Below are 19,749 nucleotides of genomic sequence, written 5' to 3'. Positions count from 1 at the left end.
GGGTGGGAGGGAGATGGGGGTGGTGGTAGCAGGGGTGGTGGCAGGGGTTGTGCAGAGGCAGTTTTGGGGGTCGGTGCAGAAGCCGCAGGGGGAGGAGGGATCGGTGGGGGGTGCGGTGGGGGCGGGCTTAAGGAAGTTGGTGAAGTCGATTTCGCGGTCTTCGAAGGTTGAGGTAGGGGTGGGAATTGTGGTGGAGGGGTCGGTGGATGCTTGGGGAGTGAGGATGGAGGGGATGGAGGGGATGGAGAAGTTGTTAGTCATGTCCGTGTCGGTCGTGATCTCGTCGGCGGATTTGGAGGTGACGTTTGTGAATTGCTCGACGCAGGGACACTGGTCTTCGGTGCAGTTATCGCAGCCATCTGGAGCCCGCTTGGATTGTTTCGCCGGCGAGGGTTTGAAAGGAGCGGCGTCGGCCGGCAACTCCGTGGCATCTGAGGACGGTGTCTGTGATGGTGTAGAGCTGAAGCCGGGATAGCTTGTAGTCTCCGACCGTCGATGCTCCGATGAATATTGCGTCTGTCCGACATAACTCTGATCGACTGAATACGATCGGTGAGCCGCAGCGTTCGATGAGCCATTCGAACCCATCTGAATCTGCCGTCTCAACCGTTCTATCACCTCATCTTTCCCCCGGACCGTCTTCTCCGCCTCCACCAACCTCGCTCGCATCTCCACCAGCTCTCCATTCATCCGACCCGCCGACCCCTCCGCCGCCTCGCACCGCTGTTGCAGCCCATGAATCACCTGCTCCTGCTGCGTCAACTGCCGACTCGCCATCTCCAACCGCCCCTCATAATCATCCCGCTCTTTCTTATTATTCACCGCATCCTGCTCCAATTGTTCTTTCTGCTGCTGCCGTCTCGCCCGGAACGACCGTTGCGCTTCCCGGTTCTGCTGCTTCCGCTTGGTCGGCGGCACCTCGTTGACGGTCTTGCGGCCGGGCTTGGGCCGCGGAGGGATGTGGTAGGTCCCGTTTAGCGGGCCGCGGGACGCGGCGAGGGGGAGGCCATGGTCCGTTTTGGCGGTCGAGGACGCCTGGCTGGCGTCCGGGCGAAGGAGGATAACCGGATGGTGACTCGAATGGGGGACCGGGGGGAGCGAGGAGTCGGAGGAGTTGTATTCCGGGGACTGGGCGGAGGAACCGGAGCTCAATGGGGGGGAGAGCCCGTCGGTGATATACGCCATTGGGGTTGGGTTCGATGAGTAACCAGGTGGTGTGGTGATGAAGATGAAGGTGGTGCAGATGGAGAGGTTATCTTATCAGATCAAGATCAGATCAGATTTTGAAAGTGCTGGGGGACTAGAGTGGGCTTGGCATCACGTGTGGAATTCAGCGCCGAATATCGGAGCGGGGTCGAGGCACGTGATTGTCACACCACACCCATTGACTCATATCACGCGTTTGTTTACTCTGGAGAGATTCTCTGGGTCAGCAATCATGACCTTGATACCTACCTGTGTCGACTCCTGCCTGCCTGCACCCATTAATCCTACTGCAACTTTGGAGGATATAGAGTCTTGTCGGGCGCCAACATTATGCACACCATCTGCAAAGCTTCCACCAGTACATTAGCGGACCGAAAGTCGACTACCATATTGTACAGTACATAGGATACATCCCAGCGCTCAGCGACACGGTCCTGCCATTCGCATCAGCAAGTATATCCCACAATGCCCCTCTTCCCCACGAACTTCATCCCCCCAACACAATGCACTAGGAATACATCCAGAGAGTAGTTGCCTCCCTCCGCTACGTCCTCCAAGCCGGATGGATCTGACTCGGCGGCCGTCCCGCGCCCGATAACCCAACGATAAACTCCGGGACATGCGAGTTTAGGGGTCCGCGGAATTCCTGTATCGGCGGAGTCTGTCCTTCATCCCCAAATGATCGCGGTAACGGCGACGGCACGTGCGAGTAATGTACCGTGGAACGCGGCTGTACGCTCACGACGTAGTCCACCCCATCGTCGGAGACGTAGGATGGCGGACGATGAGTGCTATTCGGATTCGAGTGCGAGGGAGAGCGGAGGTCGATGAGCGTGGGGGTTGCTGGCGTAGGGGTACCTGGCGCATGGGTGCCTAGCGCGTCGACTCGTTGCCAATGGAGGAGATTTGGATTCAGACGCTGGTCGCGACGGTTAGCATTGCGCAGGTCGAGTGATGGGAGCGTAACACTTACAACACTACATCGCCATAGCCCGTATGCCGGTGGCGGCGGCTTAGGCGCGTCTTTCTCCTCTACCAGCACTTCTTCCACGCTTTCCACCGCCTCTTCATCGTCACGGGCGACATGGACGCGGATAGGAGATTTGGGCTCGAACCCTTGCGGTCCGGCGAGGTCAGGGACTCGGTGATGGCGGCGAGTGGGAGGAGGTCGCGTGGCGAGCATGCAGAGGCGGATCAGGGCGTGGCAGAAGACGATCGTGGTGCAGATGAGGAGCAGGATGAATAAGATATGGACTTCTTGCGCGACGGCGTTGTTGGTGAGCGCGAGGGCTAGGTCTAGATGGTTTAACATGCGCTGCGTGGGTGATGTGGGGGAGTGAGAGGACTTACAGATTGTTAGCATCGTTGCGAGCAAGACTCCCGATATCATTAAGGTGATAGCCTTCGTCCTCGTGCGTCCACGCAAAAGGGAACGGTTGAAAATGGGAGATTGATGGTGATTTCGAACCCAACCCCTCTTCGGCTTCTGCTTCTGCTTCCTGCGCTTGCGACGGACTCCTCTCGCCACCCCATCCGCTCCGGAGTCTACCACCGTTCTTTCTAACGTTGACGATCCCTGCGTTGTACCCCTCGCAAGAGAGAGCGATGATCGTTCCCATGTGCTAGGTATCGAAGCTGGGGAGTAGTTGGTCGGGTAGTTGTGAGAATTGTTCGCATGGTTCCTCGCTGGCGCGGAGCCGATACCTTCCTCGAGGCCTCGAGCGTGGTCTGAAGGTTCGGTCCGAGTATTCGGTTGACGAAGGAAGACGAGCGGGGGAAGTTTCGGGGGCTCTTCGTCTTGTCGGAGGGTGGGACTTTGGGAATAGACCGAGCTTCCGAATAACATTGAGCGAACGTTTTCGTGCAGCGCAGTAACACGGGACCATCGTGCTCTCGGGGAGGCAGTGCCTACTACTGAGGGGGTCATGATGATCGCGTCGTCGCTGATGTGGAGAGGAAAGATTGTCCTGCCGTCGAATCTTCTTTCGAAGTATCCAACTCTTTCAAGGCCCTTTCAGACGCGTTGTGATAAAGTCAAACTCGGTGTTGACCTGCAAGACGCGCGTGTTGACAAAAAGCCTCGTGTCCTGCACGCCCGCGGGTTATTGTGTTGCAAACTCTGCCAGATATTGTCAATGTTGGCCATGGGCAAGACAACAACCGGTTGGCAACGTGGTCCACCAACGTGTTCGCCTTGCAGCAGTCGCCCGGAAAGAATGACTGAATCCTGTTCAAAGTCACCCGCTCCCCACCGGCTGGTTGGACGACAGCTGCTCTTTCAATGAAGGGAGCTCGCAGATACGAACGGGTTCACGAACACAAGAACCGAATGGCTACGAGCAGGATACTCTCCTCCCTCTTACACGACAGCCAGGTCCCCAGGATATGTCTGTCGGTAGTTGTGCCTGCAAAAAGCAAGACTCGATCTACAGTCGGTTCTGTCGCATCAAGAGAGCGGTAGTGTGGTACGATGGGACATATTGCGAGTTTGGCTGCAGCGCTGAAGCGCATGCCAGGGATGCGTAGCAGATGGGCAACATAAGGATGAAGCCATAGCGCCTGATGCGCGACCTCAGTTCGGGCGGAGGAGCAGATGAAACAAAGGAGATGCAGGAGGGGATAGTTCGTGCAATGGTGAGGGACAAGGGAGTTGGCGATGGGAAGATGATACTCCGTACATTTGATGTGATACACTTGATGTTCGGTGCAAGGGGGTCGTATACCCCTGAATGCGCTGCGCTCAGCCAATCGTTGGGTGTAACCCTGCCACCTTAGGAACAATGGTCCATTAAGGTGAGGAGAAATCCCCTCGACTCCTGGCATTGGAGGAAAATGGAAGTACGTAGTACTTGCAATAGATTCGGGAAGCTTGTTTGCATCGGGCTTAATTGGTGTTTAAGGTACCGATATACTCGGACATGTAAGTGTACGAGTTCCTCAAGTTTGAGGTCGACAAGCTGCAGGCAACAGGTTGGAACTGGCAGGGCTCAGAACGCGACCGAACTTCTGGTTTCACTATTGATGAACCAGATCAGAGGGAAAAAATCAAACGGTTTTGGATCAAATCCAGTCCTTCACTTGTAGGCGAGGTTCTCGAACACTCCAAGTCCATATCCCCACAGGCGTCCACTGAACGAATATGAAGCGCTTGACGAACCCCAGCAGCCTAGGCACACCCGTTCAGAGTGGCGCTAGGCCCAAACGACCTTTTACTAATATTCCCAATTCATTCCACCGAGATAGTTGGGAAGAAAGGGTCATGTCCGGCACGCTCACGGCGAGCGGACGAGAGTTGAAGAGCATCGTAGCTAATCTCCTCAGTACTCTTCCTCGAGTTCCCGTGCTTCATCAAGTTCTTCCTGTTCATCGACCAGGATCTTTTCGATCAAGACCAATGTCGCTCGGAGCGGCATGCCGACAACATTGTCCCAAGACCCTTCGATCCGTTCCACGAGAAGACTTCCAAGCCCTTGCATCCCGTACCCACCCGCCTTGTCCGCGCCTTCCCGGGTCTTGACGTAGGCCACAATCAGGTCATCCGTGATATCCGGGTCGAACTTAACGGACGTCTCCTCAACATGTGTCGTCAGCACATATCCAGGATCCATCGCCGTCGTCATGGGCCTCATGATCGCCAGCGCCGTATAGACCTTATGCCATCCAGCACCAGCCCCTCCCACCGCAATCCCCGCGCCAGGATTCATCTCCGAGCCTATCCTCGACTCATCCCGTAAACTCTTCAACACCGCCACATGCTGCGCCTCGCTCCTCGGTTTCTCCAAAATCTGCCCCGCCGCGCTCATCACGATCGTATCTGCCGCGATCACCACCCCGACCTCCCCCCGTTCCCGCTCCGCCTCCACGTTGTCGATCTCCCGCCCGTACACCTCGCGGCATTTGGCGACGGCCGTCTGCAGCACGTAGTCGAAGCCGCCGAGCGACTTGGGGAGGTCCTCGGCGAAGGTTGACGGGATGATCTCGACTTTGGGGAAGAGTTGCGAGAGGATCTGCTTGCGTCGGGGGGAGGCGCTGGCGAGGATGACGCGCTGGGATTTGAGGGCGGCGATAGAGGGGAGCTCGAGGGGGAAGGGAGGACGGGCAACTCCATGAGGACGTGGTGGGGGGATGGTCGGGGTTGTCGAGACATAGGGTGGTGGTGGATCTTTCGCTATGGGGTTGGACATTGTGATGGTCGATTGGTAAGCATATGGAGAGGGGTTTGATCGGCGGAGAAATCGTTGATTGATAATTGGTTCCCTAAGAAGGTGGATATATCGGCATTAATATTAACAATAACCTGATTAATATTTAATACCGTCTGTGTCTGTAATCTGTACGGAGTTTTGATGTATGGTGCTGCATGTGGTCAAAGATAATGTCCGTAACGAATAATGTCCGCAGTGGAACGGATTGGCTGGCACACTGCAGCTGACCTGGACAGGCATATAAGGCATCAATTTGAGCCTGAGCACACACCCCACGAACGTCATACCCCCCATTTCGTCTTCAGCTTCTCAATCTGACGCTGAACAGTCCATTTTATATCGCCTTATTCGGGCTAAGAACTTTCCAATCGTGTCCTAGGCGTTCCACTCACAAATCGGACTCGGGGATAGCCCGGACAATGAGCAATGGACCCGATGAAATCCACCACCAGCAGCTCAAGCTGTGAGGAGCTGGTCGAAAAGAGAAGTGTGCCCGAGATGTGGACGTGGAAAGCATTGGTCTATCCTACCGAGGCAATCTATCGAGACCCTCTTAGCCAGAAGGAGGGTTCAAATCTCGCAATTCTTTCGTAACCGGTCGTATGGTGCTTGATTTGTAATAGAGGGACTTCCTCTGTGCTACCGTAACTTCTATAGTCGCCTCCTGCCCATCTAAGACACCTATATATACTCTGCACGACCGACCTCCTTGCATTCCCCGGCTTACCATAGGCTATCACCCCCATTAAATATCGAACATCGTGGTTATCTTAGTTAAGAACTGGGAATTGATACTTCTAGATTCCAATTGAACATTTTCAACTCCTCAAACTCCTCAAACCTCCACCATGGTCGCCAACAAAGGTCTCATCTTCAAGCAGGTCCCGCAGGGCTACCCTGTCCCAGGCCAGGATCTGGTCGTTGAATCCCGCGAGTTCAACCCCGACACCCCACCGGCCGGTGGCCTCTCGGTCAAGAACCACTACCTCTCCTTCGACCCGTACCAGCGCGGGCGCATGCGAGCCCCCGATATCAAAAGCTACTCCGCACCATTCAAGCTGAACGAGCCCATCACCAACCGCGGAATCAGCACCGTGCTGAAGAGCGACAACCCGAACTTCAAGGCGGGGGATGTCATTGTGAGCACGGACAGCTGCCCGACGGCCGAATATGGGTATCTGGATAAGGAGGTCACAGAGCGGGCGCACGTACTAGACAATCCGTATAAGCTCGACCCGAAGGTTTTCATTGGCGCGCTGGGAATGCCTGGGTTGACCGCCTATTCATCCTTCTACGACATCGGGAAGCCGAAGAAGGGGGAGACGATCTTCATCTCGGCGGCGTCGGGAGCGGTGGGGCAGCTGGTCGGGCAATTGGCCAAGCATGAGGGACTTAAGGTCATTGGGAGCGTTGGTGATGACAAGAAGCTTGACTTCATCCTCAAGGATCTAGGATTCGATTCGGGATTCAATTATAAGAAGGAGAAGCCTGCAGCAGCGCTTGCGCGACTTGCGCCGGACGGCATAGACATTTACTACGAGAATGTCGGCGGCGAGCAGCTCGAAGCAGCAATCGATGCGATGAAAGCCTTTGGGAGAATCGGTACGAACCATTTCATTGGCCCCCATTTCTAATATCTTCCGCTAACAACGGCTCTAGTTGCCTGTGGCATGATCAGCCAATACAACCTGCTCCCCACTGCCGAGAACCCCACCCCGGCCTACCCCATCCGCAACCTCATGCTGATCGTCGCCAGGCGCATCACGTTCCGCGGATTCATCGTCGGCGACGACAACATGGGTCCCGTGTATGCGAAGGAGCATCGCGAAAATGTGAGCAAGTGGATCGCAGACGGGAGCTTCAAGGCGCAGATGTCTACGACTGAGGGCATCGACGGGGCGGCGGAGGGGTTCGTGGGGATGCTGCAGGGGAAGAACTTTGGGAAGGCGGTTTTGGAAATTAGCCCGCTCAAGACGTCGTAGATCGCGAAGGTGTGATGAACGAAGAAAACCTACTGGTTGCTGTGTGTCCCTTCACTCAGGTATTAACGAAAACTTCATTATGATGGTCATCTATAACGAACCGGATGATAAAATCAATAAATCATGGCAATTACGAACTCCATTCATCATTGCCTGCCATGAGTCTAGAACGAATACGAACGATCCCGATAGTCATCGACGCTTGCGATTTCCATAACAAATCATTTGCCAACGATGTGCAAAAATGTCTCTTAGATTGGAATAAGCTAAGGCACTGTCAAGATAGTCTCTGGTATATTGCGAAACTTCACAAACAAACCCCCAAGTGCAGTCAGGTATATGGTCGTTCAGAACGCATCACCCCGTCTTCTCAGGGGCAACCTTCTCTGTCGGCGTACTCGTGCCCGTCTCCTCCACCACCTGTCCATGCACTGGCGTCGGCTTCTTCTTCCCCGTCAGATCCAAATACACCGCTTTCGCCGTCCGAGCCATGGTGCCGCGGCCCTCATAGAGAGGGTAGAGCCCGACGCACACGGTGCTAAAGAAGATCCAGATCATACCGACGACCACCCAGCCGGTGAAGAACTTCTTGCTGAAAATGTAGCCCGAGCCGTACATCGGCATCGGCCACAGCACGAGCATGGACAGCGTCAACGTCACGGTGAGGATGCGCGCGAACTTCGCCGCCTTCGCCAGCTTCACCTGCTCTTCTTCGGTCTTCGCGATGGATTCCCTCCGCCCGCCAGGGATCAGCTCAAGGTCGATGTGCGCGGCATCCGCCAGGTCGTGGTCGTCGGCGCGCCGGATCTCCTTCATGCTCTGCCAGTCGTACTTCTGGGTGCCGAGCGCGTAGGTCAGCACGGGGATGAAGATCATGGGCGAGATGAGCGCGACGACGTTGCCGACCAGCATGGGATTGTTGGCGCCGGTGGAGTCGACGGTGAGGGTGCCGAATTCTTGCTTCGCTTGAACAAGCCAGCCGATGAGGGCGCAGACGAGGCCGAGTGGGGGGGCGAGGGTGGCGGCCCACCAGTTTTGTTGAGACCAGAGGAGTGTGAGGGCGGCGGGGAGGACGGCGGCTCCAATTATGACGCCCATGAGCAGGTAGAGGTAGCCTGTGGATCGGAAGATTAGCTAGTGATTCTAGGATGAATTCAATGTATGGAAAGATCTGCCAGTTCCACTTAGTGACATACCCATGGAGATACCAGCATAGTACAGGCCAGTAGAGAACGCCGCCATGAGGAACGCATAGGCGACAACACACATGTGCGCCGAGTAAATAAGGCGCTTGCCCGAGGCGGCCGGGTTAATGTAGGTCTGATAGATGTCGTAGGTCGCAATGGACGACACGGCGATCAACTCCGCCGACATGGCCGACGTAACCGCCATGAAGATCAGCAGCAGAGTAGCGGCAGCACCTCCCTTGCCAAGCAGTGCAACAGCGGCGCTCGGAAGCACGAGACCGGCGTTCACGTCGGCGGCGGGGAGACGGTCGGGATAGGTAGGGAAGGAGGAGTGGCCTTCGAGCGCCAAGGCTGCCAGTCCCATCGTCGTAGCGGCCAACCATGGGATGGCAAACTTTTGGAGTTAGTTGATTGTCTGCTCGAGTTTGGGAGGAATATATACCCAAGAGAGACCCCCAAGGACGTAGCCTGGAAGGGCATGGACTGGATGGGCAGCAATAGCCTTGTTGTAATATCCATTATCCATGAACACAGTGCCTGCACAACCTAGTTAGCGATAGTTCTAGAGAGGCGCAATTGCTAAAGTTCATCGACGCATCAATATGGCCAGGGGAGCACTGAAGAGACTGAAAAGGGAATCCGGGATGTACGACAAATTTCAAGAACAGGGAACATTGCACTCACCAAAGTTACCTACGATATTGATGACGAAGAAGATGGCTCCTTCGCGCGATCGCATGGTCAGATAAGAGCCTCCCTCATTGCCTTCAACGGGAAACTCCTTGCCCTTCTCGACTAGAATCTCCCATACTTTACCAGGGCTTCCGAGTACATCACTAGTAGCATACGTAGTGAAGGCAAAGGTCATGATGCTAGGATGTTCCGTTAGCTGGTAATTCGTTCGATAGAAACAGCGTTGGGCGAGAGATAGGTGAGAAGGTTTCAGGTCAGGGGTTAGGGCTGTGTTAAAGCAACTCCTTCTCCACTCACATTACGAGAATCACGACCGTGTGCGCATAATCAGTCAAGAACGTCGCTTTAATTCCACCGAACATGGTATAGAGCACAACGCCGATCGGGAGTAGGAAGCAAGCCGCCGCAGTTGGGACACCGGTGAGCGATGTCACGACTGCGGAACCTCCTGTCAGCAGCATGGAAGTCACCAGGATATTTGTCATGAGACCAAACGTGATATAGACAAAGTGGGTGACCTTTCCATAACGTGCCCTGATGACTTCAAGGAAGGTATGTGCGTTGGGAGCGCGGCGCTTCAGTTCGATAGCCAGGGTCGCGAACAGGATGATTTGGACAGTTGCGCCACTGGCATACCAGAAGGGCCCGGAGACGCCACTAGAGCTTGTCAGCACATTTCCTTGGTCTCTTTGTTGCTTGCGTGCCTACTATTTGTATGCGACACCGGATGACTGAAGCAGGGTCGCTGCCCAGGTCCAGGAGGAAACGACAGCTGAGGCAACAAGTCCAGACTTCACCGTTCGACCGGCCGTGCTGAACATTTCGGAGGTTTGGAGCTCATAGTTGTAACGCTTGAGGACGAAGGTGGTCAAAATCATACCAAAACTAATATCCAATTAGTCAAATGCTCTTTGGCGCAAAACACTGTAACAATATGGATCCAAGTGGGTATTTCAGAGCCGGAATATGCATTTTATACCCCAACACTTTCCAAGAGCTTTGATTTAACATGAGTCTAGATCATCGAGCTGTGATCCTTTCGCGATGGCCTTCGGCCCTCCCAAGTCTTCCTTCGTCCACACGCTTAACAGGTCTAAAAACGGACGTAGAGACAGAGACTTGATAGAGGCCCTCGGGGTCTCGCGAAAAGAAAACCGGGTAGTACAGTAATGGGATATGCTGACTTCCAATTGCAACGGATGGCGCCACTTACGCAAACAGGAATCCCAGCCCAATGACAACGCCATATCCGACGCCCTGACTGAGAGGCGGTTCCGCCATGCTGGTACCAGGTAATTCGATGATGACCCGAGTGACCGTGTGGATAAGGAAGCAGAAAGGGACTTCGAAGTCCAAAAGTCTCACGAGTTACACACCGTTCAGTATAGACGGGATAGCAATATTTCAAGATTCCGACAACAAACAAACCGTGACCCACCGGGCGCCGCGTTACTTATAAACTCCACGCGCTTGCAGCGTGATGGCATGGTGATCGGCCAACTCCATGCTCTTTCTCTTTGTCCCCCATGAATATCAGACTGCTCCCCGGGTTACAGTCCCCATGGCGTCACTGTTTCGATTCCGTAAAAAGATAGGCTGCGAATCCAAGACCCAAACTCGCGAAACTCGCATATTCGAGGGTCCAAGGCCTCGAGATCCGGGTTCCACAGAGCCAATGAAGTGATTCGGACACTACGATTTGGATAATCCGTAACGATTTTAGCACAGATCCAGTTTTACTTCTTCTGAATCGTTGATTCCCATTCGGAGGGTTAATCAGTGGCGTCGCTATATCAAATCTGACACTAGGGCGTGTTCTTGGCTTGAGATATCAACAGAGCCCTCGTGGGATGTTGGCTGCCCGCCGAAAGGAAGACCCAGGTGCGATCCAGGCGAGGAGGCTATTTGCACGCGACATGCCGGATACCATCTTCGCATCGAGATATTGAGGCGCGCTCCACGGGATTGTGCATGACTGAAGCAAGGGTATCGTGCATACGAGCTGATAAGGATCCAAGACTCAAGCTGGAGAGCCACTCATTGGATCGCTGATCGATCGACGCAAGTTCAGGGCATGGCAGATGCCGGAGAAACACGCTTACCTGTATCCTTGGCTGTAATTCAGAGAGTGGGAAAGAGATTGACTTTGAGATAAGCTCATGAGAGATTGTCAACAGAGTTTAGTCAAAAGACAAAATTAACACTTTGTGGCTGGCGCCAAGAGCAGGCAACCCATGACTCCCATGAGGGCCATGACTTGTCGTTCACCACCTACGCCGCTATCCGATGGGGTTCGGAGCTGGACAACCCCTGCGGGCTGCGACTTCGCACCTCCTGAGTCCTTATTCCTAAGAGATTCATGTTGAAGGTATCTCGAAGCAAGCAGGGTTCTCACACTCACAATGCATGTGAGTTCATTACGGAACTGAGCAAAGGATTCGTGCTAGAAAACACCCCCTGACATTCGCTATTTCTCAACTCTTGTCTCTGAACTCTGAAGCATGGCTGATGAAATGAACATATTAGGTATATGATTCCCATCCTGATAACAGTGCAGCTCGCTCGTGCGCCACATCAAAAGCGCAGTGTCGGGCGAGTTCGGAGAGTGTTGTCCTTTGGTTTGTTTCTGCCTTTCACGCTCACTCAATCGTCCTGGTAGGACTTTTTTGGTTTCATGGCCTTTCGAGCAGTACTAAATTATGGTCGTTGTCACTTTCTCTGCCTTTTCGAAATTTTGGGATGTTCTTTGGGGGAGCATTGGGCTCTCCCATAAGCCGTCTAGATGTCAAGCTGGGTCCAGGCTGGCATTTCTTTTGTTATATTGCTGTTTAGGAGGCGCGTCCATACATATATGTAGCCCCTGATACACACCTTCAGCTGCGACGCGATGGACCATGGAATGAAACAACTGAGAAATTACAAACAACTGGTACTTAGTCGAGCCAGTGATTTGGATGATACATTTTCTATCATTTACAATCAACTCTCGCGAAAAGAATATTCAACCAGGTCTGAGACCAGTATGATCCATAGACAATATCTATTAATATATTGTGATTACAAATACGGAATACGAGGTCACCAAATAAAAGGAGGAACATGATTGGCTTAGTAATGGAGCTAGCATTATTCGAGCATCGCACCAGTCGAAAGTAGAAAGGCGTGATTCGTGTTTTGCTTGGATTGGGGTGACCGCGATGCCGTTTTGGGACACCGAGACGACCTCAACCTTTTATCTCCTGTTCAATGTTTTCGTCTTCTTCGTTTGTCTCTCAAGATTCCAATTCACAGGTTGCCCTGCGGTGCTATTATTTCATTCATTCAACGCGTTTTATGCTCGAATGAGATGAAAAGAAGGATCGTTCATTTGCTACTCAAGCTACCAATACATTACTGAACGAGCCACCGGTGGTCACAAGACCTAGACACTGATGAACTTCCCTTGGTCTGTAATGAGAAGCCCAGCGATGGTTGCGGAGCTCAGAGTGCTGAGAACACCAGTGATGAGCGAGCTGACCGCAACTCGGCTGACATCACCGCTTCGGCTAGGGGAGATTTGAGAGAGCACACCGATCTGAATACCCAAAGACCCGATGTTACCGAATCCGCACAGAGCGTATGTCGCAATGAGTTTAGAGCGGACGGCCATCGCAGCATATTGCGGGTATTTCTCGGGGTCGACGAGGCGGGCGTAGGCGACGAACTCGTTCTGTCACGATGTAAATATCTGGACTGACGCAATGCTGGCATAGGACGGGAATACTTACAGCGACGATCTTGACACCGACCAGTTCCCCGACTCGGAGTAAATCACCTCGCGGGACGCCCATCAGGAAAGCAACCGGATAGCAAAGGTATCCGAGGATGAGTTCCAGAGTCAGGTCTGGGTCGTGGATGCTCAAATAACGGCCCCACCAGGTTAAGAGACCATCGATCAAGCCAATGAGGGCAATGATGCAAAGAATCGTGCACAGAATCATGCCTGCGATCTTCAAACCTAGCCAAGCACCGTTGGCAAACGAGTGAAGGACGTTCGCAGCTTTGTGCTCGTCGTCGTCGGGAATAACTACCCGCCCAGCGGTCAAGGACTCCTCCTCTTCCGGATATCGTAGCTTCGAGGTGGCTAGCGATGCCGGAATCGACATGACGCAGCTGGAGATCAAGGCCTGAGGGGAGACACCCATCGAAATATATGCGACGAGCACGGAACCAGCAATCGTGGCGAAACCAGACGTCATGATTTGATGGATTTCTGCCACCGTCATGTGCGCAACGAACGGCTTTACCAACATGGCGGATTCACCCTGTCCGATGAAGGGGGAGGCGGCCGCAACGACGGCTTCGGCTCCAGAGACGCGCATACTCCAAAAGAAGAACACGGCAAATTTACCGATGAACCACTGCAGAATACCGAGGTAGTAGAGGACCTGTACAATCGAGACGAAGAAGATGATAGCAGGAAGCACACCGCTGATGAACCAGTGCAACGGAGGGACAGTATCGTCTGTCAAGAATTCGACACCTTTTTCGGCAAATCCAAGGAGCTCGCGAGCCAAGGTGGAGATGAAATCGAAGATATCGTAACCGGCCTGAGTTCGGAGGACGAATAGGGCGATGATGAACTGCATCAGCATACCCACGATCACGGTGTGCCATTTGATGGCCTTTCGATTTCGGCTGGTGAGCCAGAGACCGAAGATGATCACAACCAGACCGAACAAGCTGACGGCCCTGTTTTCTCGCGTATTGTCTTCGGTTTCCTCAGAGGCGAAAGAACCGACAAGGATCACGGCAATGACCAAAAGCGCACCGAGAGGGATCTGGAATTTCTTTGGAATCAGATCCGCAAATCGGACACCCGTGTTGTTCCAGATGAGGTGCATCGGCTTCGAAATGATCGTGCTGGGGATATAGAAGAAGAGCAGACGGAGCGAGATGGCGAGCCACAGAAGGAAGGGGATGAGCCAATTCTTATCCTTCCGGTGAAGGACGAGACCTGCTATCCACCAGCTACATCGCCATTCGTAAGCACTTCTTCTCTAACTGGGGTTTGAATAGCTTCGAATCGCAAGTCGTGGGATGGACTTACCCGGTGAACACGACGAAGACAGCGATATGAGCGACGAATCGGTACTTGGCATAATACAGAGCAAATAAACTCTTCTTCCGCTCTTCTTCGGTCTCAGAAGCGGGCTCCTGTCCTTCATATTCGCCCTTCTCGGCATCATATGCCACGCCGCCATTCTTTTCGGCCGCCGCTTTCTCGCCGAGAGTCCGCTCGATAGGATGTCGCTTGTGCAAATCATGCTCCAGAGGGCTCGGGTCGGGGATAGCCGACTTGTCCACCGTCGTTCCTGTGGTATACATCACATTTTCATCTTTCGACACCGCACGAGGGTCGTGATGCAGGTGTTGGTGGATATGCTCGTTGGCGTAGTCCAGAGCTGGGTCGGGGTTGGGGGATACGCCCCGCTGAGGGGACATATTGTGACGATCGTCCGATGCCATTGTGGAACGGAACACAAGAAGATGTCGATCGAAGAAGCACAAAGACAACCTGTCAAGGTCCTCGAGGCTCGAACCGTTTCCTATATCCACTCGATTCTTGCCGGCCGGAACGTCAATCGCTAGCGGACCCTCTCGTTGGGATGTGTGAAGGAGTCGGAAAATCTTGGTGCTTAAGAGCGACAGCGAGACACGAGCACAATATGTATGTCTCATCGGACCGCGCCGATAGATGCGCACCAACGTTCCATCACCCTTCCCGTCCACCTCGAAGGGCTGCAGACGCAAAAGCAAATGACTGGCCAACCACACGATATCAGCAATGTGCGAGCGGGAAACCCAATCTTAGCAGCTTCCCATCCTAGCAGTAGTCTCCGCTAAGTCCACCAGGGTCTCGTACGTACTACAAGCGACCCAGCCGTTGGTGCTACGACGATGAAATACTACCAAAAACCAGGGCATCTCGACCGAACTAGCCGGCGTGTCGACCCTGGGGAAATGATATCTCAGGGTTGGGACTGTCCATTGGCCTAAGTGGATAAGAGCGTTAACCGTTAGCCGTGATATGTGGAGGCCAGATTTTTCTAGGGCCTAGGCAGACCCAATGGGAGTGAGATCAGAGCCGATTGATAAGGATCAATCCCTCAAAGGTCGAAGGATGATCGATCGACATTGCTGCTTATTCGTATCCTAGCGCGGAGGTTGAATCGGCCAATGAGGTGTCGGAGTGTGTCGCAGAATCATCGCAGTGCATCGCAAGCCTCTCGATTCCTTTCTCACTCACAGGAGTACGGAACTGATATTGAATGATATGCCAAATGCCTGAACCTTTGCATTTGCAGCAAAGATAGCTACCAACGTTAAAGTGCTTCAAAGGTATGTGGCGTCCCCCGCTAATCTTGTCTTGCCTAGCGTCGGCTTGGTGTCTTGGTGATGAGCTGGTGGCTTGGAGCAAGGCTAGGGCCTCGTGCTTTTGATCCGCATCCATCAACTTTCGACCTTCCTGTTCCATCCATCTACCAAATCCTCTCTATCCTCCATATCCGTTCCTCAGTCCCCAGGCACTTTGATCATTGGAGCCGCCCTCTACCGCTGCGCACTGACCCTAATTACCCCAGCTTAATCATGTTTGTCCTCGTGCATATTTCCCTCTCATGGCCCGCAAGGATAGGAGCTCGCCTATCTATTTATTATCGTTTGGTTCTCTGATCTCTCCTCTCTGGCCGACTCTGGGAGCCGTCTAGGCAGACGATATAGTCCGTGCTGACCGATGGGAAACCTTCGATCCAACCGGACGGCGAGTAGCTACGTATAGGCGGGAGGGAGCAGAGATTCCTGACTGGGTATCTGGAACGAATCTGCGCCCTTGAGACCATCTCATAACGCCGCATCACAATGTTGAAATGAAACCGTCCCAGTTTGCAAGCCATCATGTCCCAGGCGCTGGGCAGGACCTAGTGTCTGGGGGGAAGTATCGGGCAGGTTTACATAGGTAGGCACATTAATCTGTCTCTTCGTAGAGAGCTCTCAGCTATCGTATCATTGGCATTCTGACACTTGTCCTATGTACGCTACGTCAGAATGCACCCCTGACCAGTAGAAATATTCCGAATTCTGGGGTTCGAGACGACCTGAGCATAATGCGTCCCGCAACCCTACGTCTAGTTTCTCACGCAGCTGTCTCGAGCATCGGAGTAACCGCGATGCCATCTGTTCCTGCGCCATCCATAGGAACCTCGTCGCCCTCAGCAGTCACCGCTGCCTTGTCGCTCATAGCTCCAGGCACCTGTACATTACCCTGGTGTGCAAGCCCATCATCTACCGCCCTCCCCCCCTTCAACAACCGCGCTTCCAACAACTCCTCAAACACCACCTCTCTCACCCCCTCATCTTCCTCCTCCTCTTCCTCATCCGCTTCCACGTCCTCAAACCCACTAAACACCCGCTTCCCACCCACGAACCGCTTCGTCGTGCGCGGCACGTAGTTCGCCGCGAGCCGGAGAACCACCGTTCCATCGGCTTCGACAGCCTCGATCCGCGCGGAGCGATAGTCGGAGATTGTGGGCGCCCATTTCGTGGCTTCAGAGCAATCGAGTTGCTTGAAGAGGACGATGGTGCCGGGGGAGAGGTGGGCTTTCTTCAGGACGGGATACTTGGCGACGTGTCGTGGCACCGTGGGGATGGAGAAGTCGCCGCGGACGCGGGTGACCTTGACTGTTTCTTCGTGGTCCGCTGCGGGTCCTTGCAGATGTGGTGCGGGCTCGGCGTCGTCGTAGTATTCGTTGTGGTCGTCATTGTAATCGTCGTTGTAGTGAAGCGAGTTGTCCGGGGGCTCATCTGCATAGTCGGTCCCTGGGCCAGTCCCTGGGCCATACGCGTCGTGATCGTCCCCGTAACTGTTCCGCGTATTTCGCTTGCGTTTCTTCGATTTCTTGCTCTGCGAGTGCCATCCCTCATATTGCGGATCCCAGAGGTTCCTGAACGGGTAGGGCGGGGTGGACAGCTCGATTCCCTCATCCACGCACTCTACAGCATCTAGGTCGATTTTCTTCTTCCATTCGTCCGAGTGGGGGTCCACTGGCGGCTCGGATTCTGCACCTGGGGTTGTAGCAGCTGTCTCAACGTCGAGCTTTTGCTTGAGTTTGGCGAGGCCAGGTCGCTGCGCCTGGGCCGCAAGCTTCGCTCGCGCTTCTTTCTCTTCTTCGGGGGTTTTAGGGGTTCTGATGCCGAGGGAGCCGAAGAGGAGGCGGCGGGATCCGGCGATGTCAAGTCGTGATCGCTTGGGTGCGGACTCTTCTGGGCTTGATGAGGTTGGTACGGCAAAAGATTTGCCAGCTTCAACTGCTTTGGAGAGAGGGGTCACAAGAGGAGTGCGCTCGATGGGTGTCTCACCATTGACTATCGAGGCATTTGAGCCAGATAGCTCGAAGTCATGCGTTGACCCATCTCGACTCTTCCTGGACCGTGTAACGATTTGCGGCTCCAAAATGGCCATAGCAGAGCTGTCGGCAACGTCGTGAAGGTGACTGTCGTCGACTGAGACGCCATCGGCTACAAGGCTGCCATTAGCCGTTGGACTGTGATCGGCTGGTTTCTCCTGAGAATCGGGCTTGAACTTCTCTTTCTTCGCCCTCTCCTTTTTGTCCTTTTTCTTTTTCTTCCCTTTGCCATCCGCTCCAGCGGCTTCTTCGGGTATTTGAGCAGATTTGCTCTCTTGTGGCTTCACTCCTTCCGCCCCCCCTTCGATTGCATCCATATCGGTAGCCTTGTCTTTCTTCTTATCCTTCTTCGTTATGCTGGACTCGGAATTTCTAGACGATAAAGCGACAGTCATGGCCGCATCTTGTGGCTTAACGATCGGCTCTTCAGAGGGAGCTTCAGAAGCGACATCATCAGACACATCATTCATTCCCTCCGTTTCCTTCTCTTCGTCGATATCCTTGTGGGGTTCAGTTTTTGATCTCTCTTCGGGGTCAGACTCGAGGCCAGTAGTAGAGGGTGTAATGGAACTTGTGGTATGCGCGGTATTGGCAATCTCATTGCGTGGTCTGCAAATCCCACCTGTCTTCATGTCCGAGATGGTAGCATCCGGGTGAATGAGACCTTCATCTTTGAGCTGGCGCAATCTTCGACTATCTCGCTTTCGCGCATTCCGCGATTGAGTCTCCGGTTTGCCTGCTCCAGGCAGAGTATGGGTGCTCGCTACAGGCTGCGGAATCTTCGTGGTCTCTTGCTTTAGTACTGTACCTTTCTCCATTTGTTGAGGCGTCTTCGATTTGGCCGATGTCGTGGCGGTAGGGGTTGCGGCATTGTTCGTGGGAATTTTCTCTCTCACAGCCTGTGACCGCCTGGATAAACTCGCAACCAGGCTCGAAAGTGATCCGTCTGAATCGTCTGAATCGTCTGAATCGTCCGAGCTTGAAGAAGAACTCGTTGTAGCGCTTGATTCTGAGCTACTGAGATCACTTTCAGTCTCCGAAAGAAGTGATGATGGTTCGTTCTCGGAGTTCTGGGAGTTCTGGGAAAGCCCAGTGAGGGCTGGGGAGTCAAGTTCGAAGTCTAAATCGTCTTCTTCGTCCTCATCATCCTCGCTTCCGAATAGAGCAGTAGCTGTATCGAATCGGACAGACTTGAGGCTATCCGGCCGCTTTCGTTTTCCTAGTGTTGATGCAGCCTCATGGCTTTCCACGGTCTCATCAACAGTACCCTCTTCAATCATTCCTCTAACGGCCACATCGTGTTCGTCATCGGATATCGTCAGTTCTTCGCTTTCAGTAGGCGTAAGATGCCGGTGCTTTCTCGAAGGAATGTGGAGGGCAGGACGCCTTGGTTGTCGAATGTACCGTCGCCCGAAAGGAATACCATCAACCAGATGGGCGCCAGCGACAGAGATCTGATGACGACCAGAAAATTGTCTGGCTCGGTACTCTGAGGTCTCTAAAGGTCGGATACTATATAACAAGTTAGATCTTCCCATAATAAGCGATTCACACGCATGTTGAGCAGAACTTACATTACCGTGTCTTCGTCTTTGAAGACCTCCGTCACGGCCCTGAAATGTAAACACTCAAAGCCGTCCAGCTCCACAACATAATCCTCCAGTCCCCAACTGCTAGACACCAGAGGAATGATTTCGTTGACCCGTTCTAAGAAGCCCACAACACTACATGGCACTCCATTAGCTGCCTCTGCGACGGTCCAGATCACATTCGCAGGCGGCAGTTTGTGCCTGCTGATCCTGAGTCGTAACCGCATCTTCCTCGAAGCAGATAGCAATAATGTGTTAGGCCATAGAGCTACTAATTCTGCGGATTGTAACCAGCAATAGCCAATAAAGTATGAAACGTGGTGGAGCTTGAAGCGCGTCGTTTGATAGACGCGGAAGTGGTGTTGCGGTCAAGTGAGAGATGCGGAGGAGGACCGTGAAAGTTTTTGTGGGTCCAGAGAGGGAAAGTGTGGCTCGTGGCTAAT

At 53.6% G+C, this 19,749-nt stretch overlaps 8 protein-coding genes across 8 annotated transcripts in view; 1 reads left to right on the top strand and 7 right to left on the bottom strand.

Moving 5' to 3' along the window:
* The window catches only part of P152DRAFT_448111 (uncharacterized protein), a gene marked incomplete at both ends in the record, with an annotated part of 1,652 nt that extends 467 nt beyond the window's left edge, over positions 1-1,185 (bottom strand). The window contains one exon of the mRNA XM_033678036.1: positions 304-1,185. Within this exon, the coding sequence (XP_033535327.1) occupies positions 304-1,185 (882 nt within the window). The remainder of the gene's footprint in view (positions 1-303) is intronic.
* Positions 1,186-1,750: 565 nt separating this feature from the next.
* Positions 1,751-3,133, bottom strand: P152DRAFT_448110 (uncharacterized protein; the record flags this gene model as incomplete). Its single annotated transcript, XM_033678035.1, has 3 exons — positions 1,751-2,125; positions 2,180-2,502; positions 2,557-3,133. The coding sequence occupies 3 exons, from the start codon at positions 3,131-3,133 to the stop codon at positions 1,751-1,753; spliced, it is 1,275 nt and encodes a 424-aa protein (XP_033535326.1).
* A 192-nt stretch (positions 3,134-3,325) lies between these two features.
* P152DRAFT_288957 (uncharacterized protein) lies at positions 3,326-4,276 on the bottom strand. Its single transcript, XM_033674996.1, has one exon. The coding sequence runs from the start codon at positions 4,027-4,029 to the stop codon at positions 3,517-3,519; it is 513 nt and encodes a 170-aa protein (XP_033535325.1). The 5' UTR covers positions 4,030-4,276; the 3' UTR covers positions 3,326-3,516.
* Positions 4,277-4,556: 280 nt separating this feature from the next.
* Positions 4,557-5,369, bottom strand: P152DRAFT_370950 (Maf/Ham1; the record flags this gene model as incomplete). Its single annotated transcript, XM_033675516.1, has 1 exon — positions 4,557-5,369. A coding segment is annotated over one exon (813 nt), but the record flags the coding sequence as incomplete, so codon positions are not given.
* A 763-nt stretch (positions 5,370-6,132) lies between these two features.
* On the top strand, positions 6,133-7,563 carry P152DRAFT_288960 (NAD(P)-binding protein). The gene is made up of 2 exons (XM_033674997.1): positions 6,133-7,013; positions 7,071-7,563. The coding sequence occupies exons 1-2, from the start codon at positions 6,260-6,262 to the stop codon at positions 7,391-7,393; spliced, it is 1,077 nt and encodes a 358-aa protein (XP_033535323.1). The 5' UTR covers positions 6,133-6,259; the 3' UTR covers positions 7,394-7,563.
* Positions 7,564-7,571: 8 nt separating this feature from the next.
* Positions 7,572-10,665, bottom strand: P152DRAFT_289032 (urea active transporter). The gene is made up of 7 exons (XM_033674998.1): positions 10,487-10,665; positions 9,982-10,158; positions 9,571-9,930; positions 9,265-9,452; positions 9,023-9,117; positions 8,590-8,974; positions 7,572-8,508 (listed from the first exon to the last, which is right to left on the bottom strand). The coding sequence occupies exons 1-7, from the start codon at positions 10,552-10,554 to the stop codon at positions 7,751-7,753; spliced, it is 2,031 nt and encodes a 676-aa protein (XP_033535322.1). The 5' UTR covers positions 10,555-10,665; the 3' UTR covers positions 7,572-7,750.
* A 1,877-nt stretch (positions 10,666-12,542) lies between these two features.
* On the bottom strand, positions 12,543-14,781 carry P152DRAFT_433099 (sodium/nucleoside cotransporter 1 /nucleoside cotransporter 1; the record flags this gene model as incomplete). The annotated part of the gene is made up of 3 exons (XM_033677456.1): positions 12,543-12,982; positions 13,041-14,283; positions 14,363-14,781. The coding sequence occupies 3 exons, from the start codon at positions 14,779-14,781 to the stop codon at positions 12,695-12,697; spliced, it is 1,950 nt and encodes a 649-aa protein (XP_033535321.1). The 3' UTR covers positions 12,543-12,694.
* Positions 14,782-16,296: 1,515 nt separating this feature from the next.
* On the bottom strand, positions 16,297-19,668 carry P152DRAFT_513085 (uncharacterized protein). Its single transcript, XM_033682783.1, has 2 exons — positions 19,292-19,668; positions 16,297-19,229 (listed from the first exon to the last, which is right to left on the bottom strand). Exons 1-2 carry the CDS (start codon positions 19,531-19,533, stop codon positions 16,448-16,450), a joined length of 3,024 nt encoding a protein of 1,007 aa, XP_033535320.1. The 5' UTR covers positions 19,534-19,668; the 3' UTR covers positions 16,297-16,447.
* Positions 19,669-19,749: the final 81 nt, after the last annotated feature.

The sequence above is a fragment of the Eremomyces bilateralis genome (genome assembly GCF_010015585.1).
Source record: "Eremomyces bilateralis CBS 781.70 unplaced genomic scaffold P152scaffold_6, whole genome shotgun sequence".
NCBI classification, from domain to species: domain Eukaryota; kingdom Fungi; phylum Ascomycota; class Dothideomycetes; order Eremomycetales; family Eremomycetaceae; genus Eremomyces; species Eremomyces bilateralis.
The sequence above is the reverse complement of the archived record's forward strand: the minus strand, read 5'-3'. Positions and strand labels throughout refer to the sequence as shown.

What these genes read in the sequence shown, in the direction of transcription:
- P152DRAFT_288957 (XM_033674996.1), bottom strand. Translation starts at nt 4,029, where the DNA reads ATGCCAGGAGTCGAGGGGATTTCTCCTCACCTTAATGGACCATTGTTC.
- P152DRAFT_288960 (XM_033674997.1), top strand. Translation starts at nt 6,260, where the DNA reads ATGGTCGCCAACAAAGGTCTCATCTTCAAGCAGGTCCCGCAGGGCTAC. An exon ending in GAAAGCCTTTGGGAGAATCG is followed by an intron (nt 7,014 to 7,070) that starts GTACGAACCATT and finishes CAACGGCTCTAG; the next exon opens with TTGCCTGTGGCATGATCAGC.
- P152DRAFT_513085 (XM_033682783.1), bottom strand. Translation starts at nt 19,533, where the DNA reads ATGCGGTTACGACTCAGGATCAGCAGGCACAAACTGCCGCCTGCGAAT. An exon ending in AAAGACGAAGACACGGTAAT is followed by an intron (nt 19,230 to 19,291) that starts GTAAGTTCTGCT and finishes CTTGTTATATAG; the next exon opens with TATCCGACCTTTAGAGACCT.
- P152DRAFT_289032 (XM_033674998.1), bottom strand. Translation starts at nt 10,554, where the DNA reads ATGGCGGAACCGCCTCTCAGTCAGGGCGTCGGATATGGCGTTGTCATT. An exon ending in TCCGGTGTCGCATACAAATA is followed by an intron (nt 9,931 to 9,981) that starts GTAGGCACGCAA and finishes GACAAGCTCTAG; the next exon opens with TGGCGTCTCCGGGCCCTTCT. An exon ending in CTATGCTGGTATCTCCATGG is followed by an intron (nt 8,509 to 8,589) that starts GTATGTCACTAA and finishes TCCGATCCACAG; the next exon opens with GCTACCTCTACCTGCTCATG.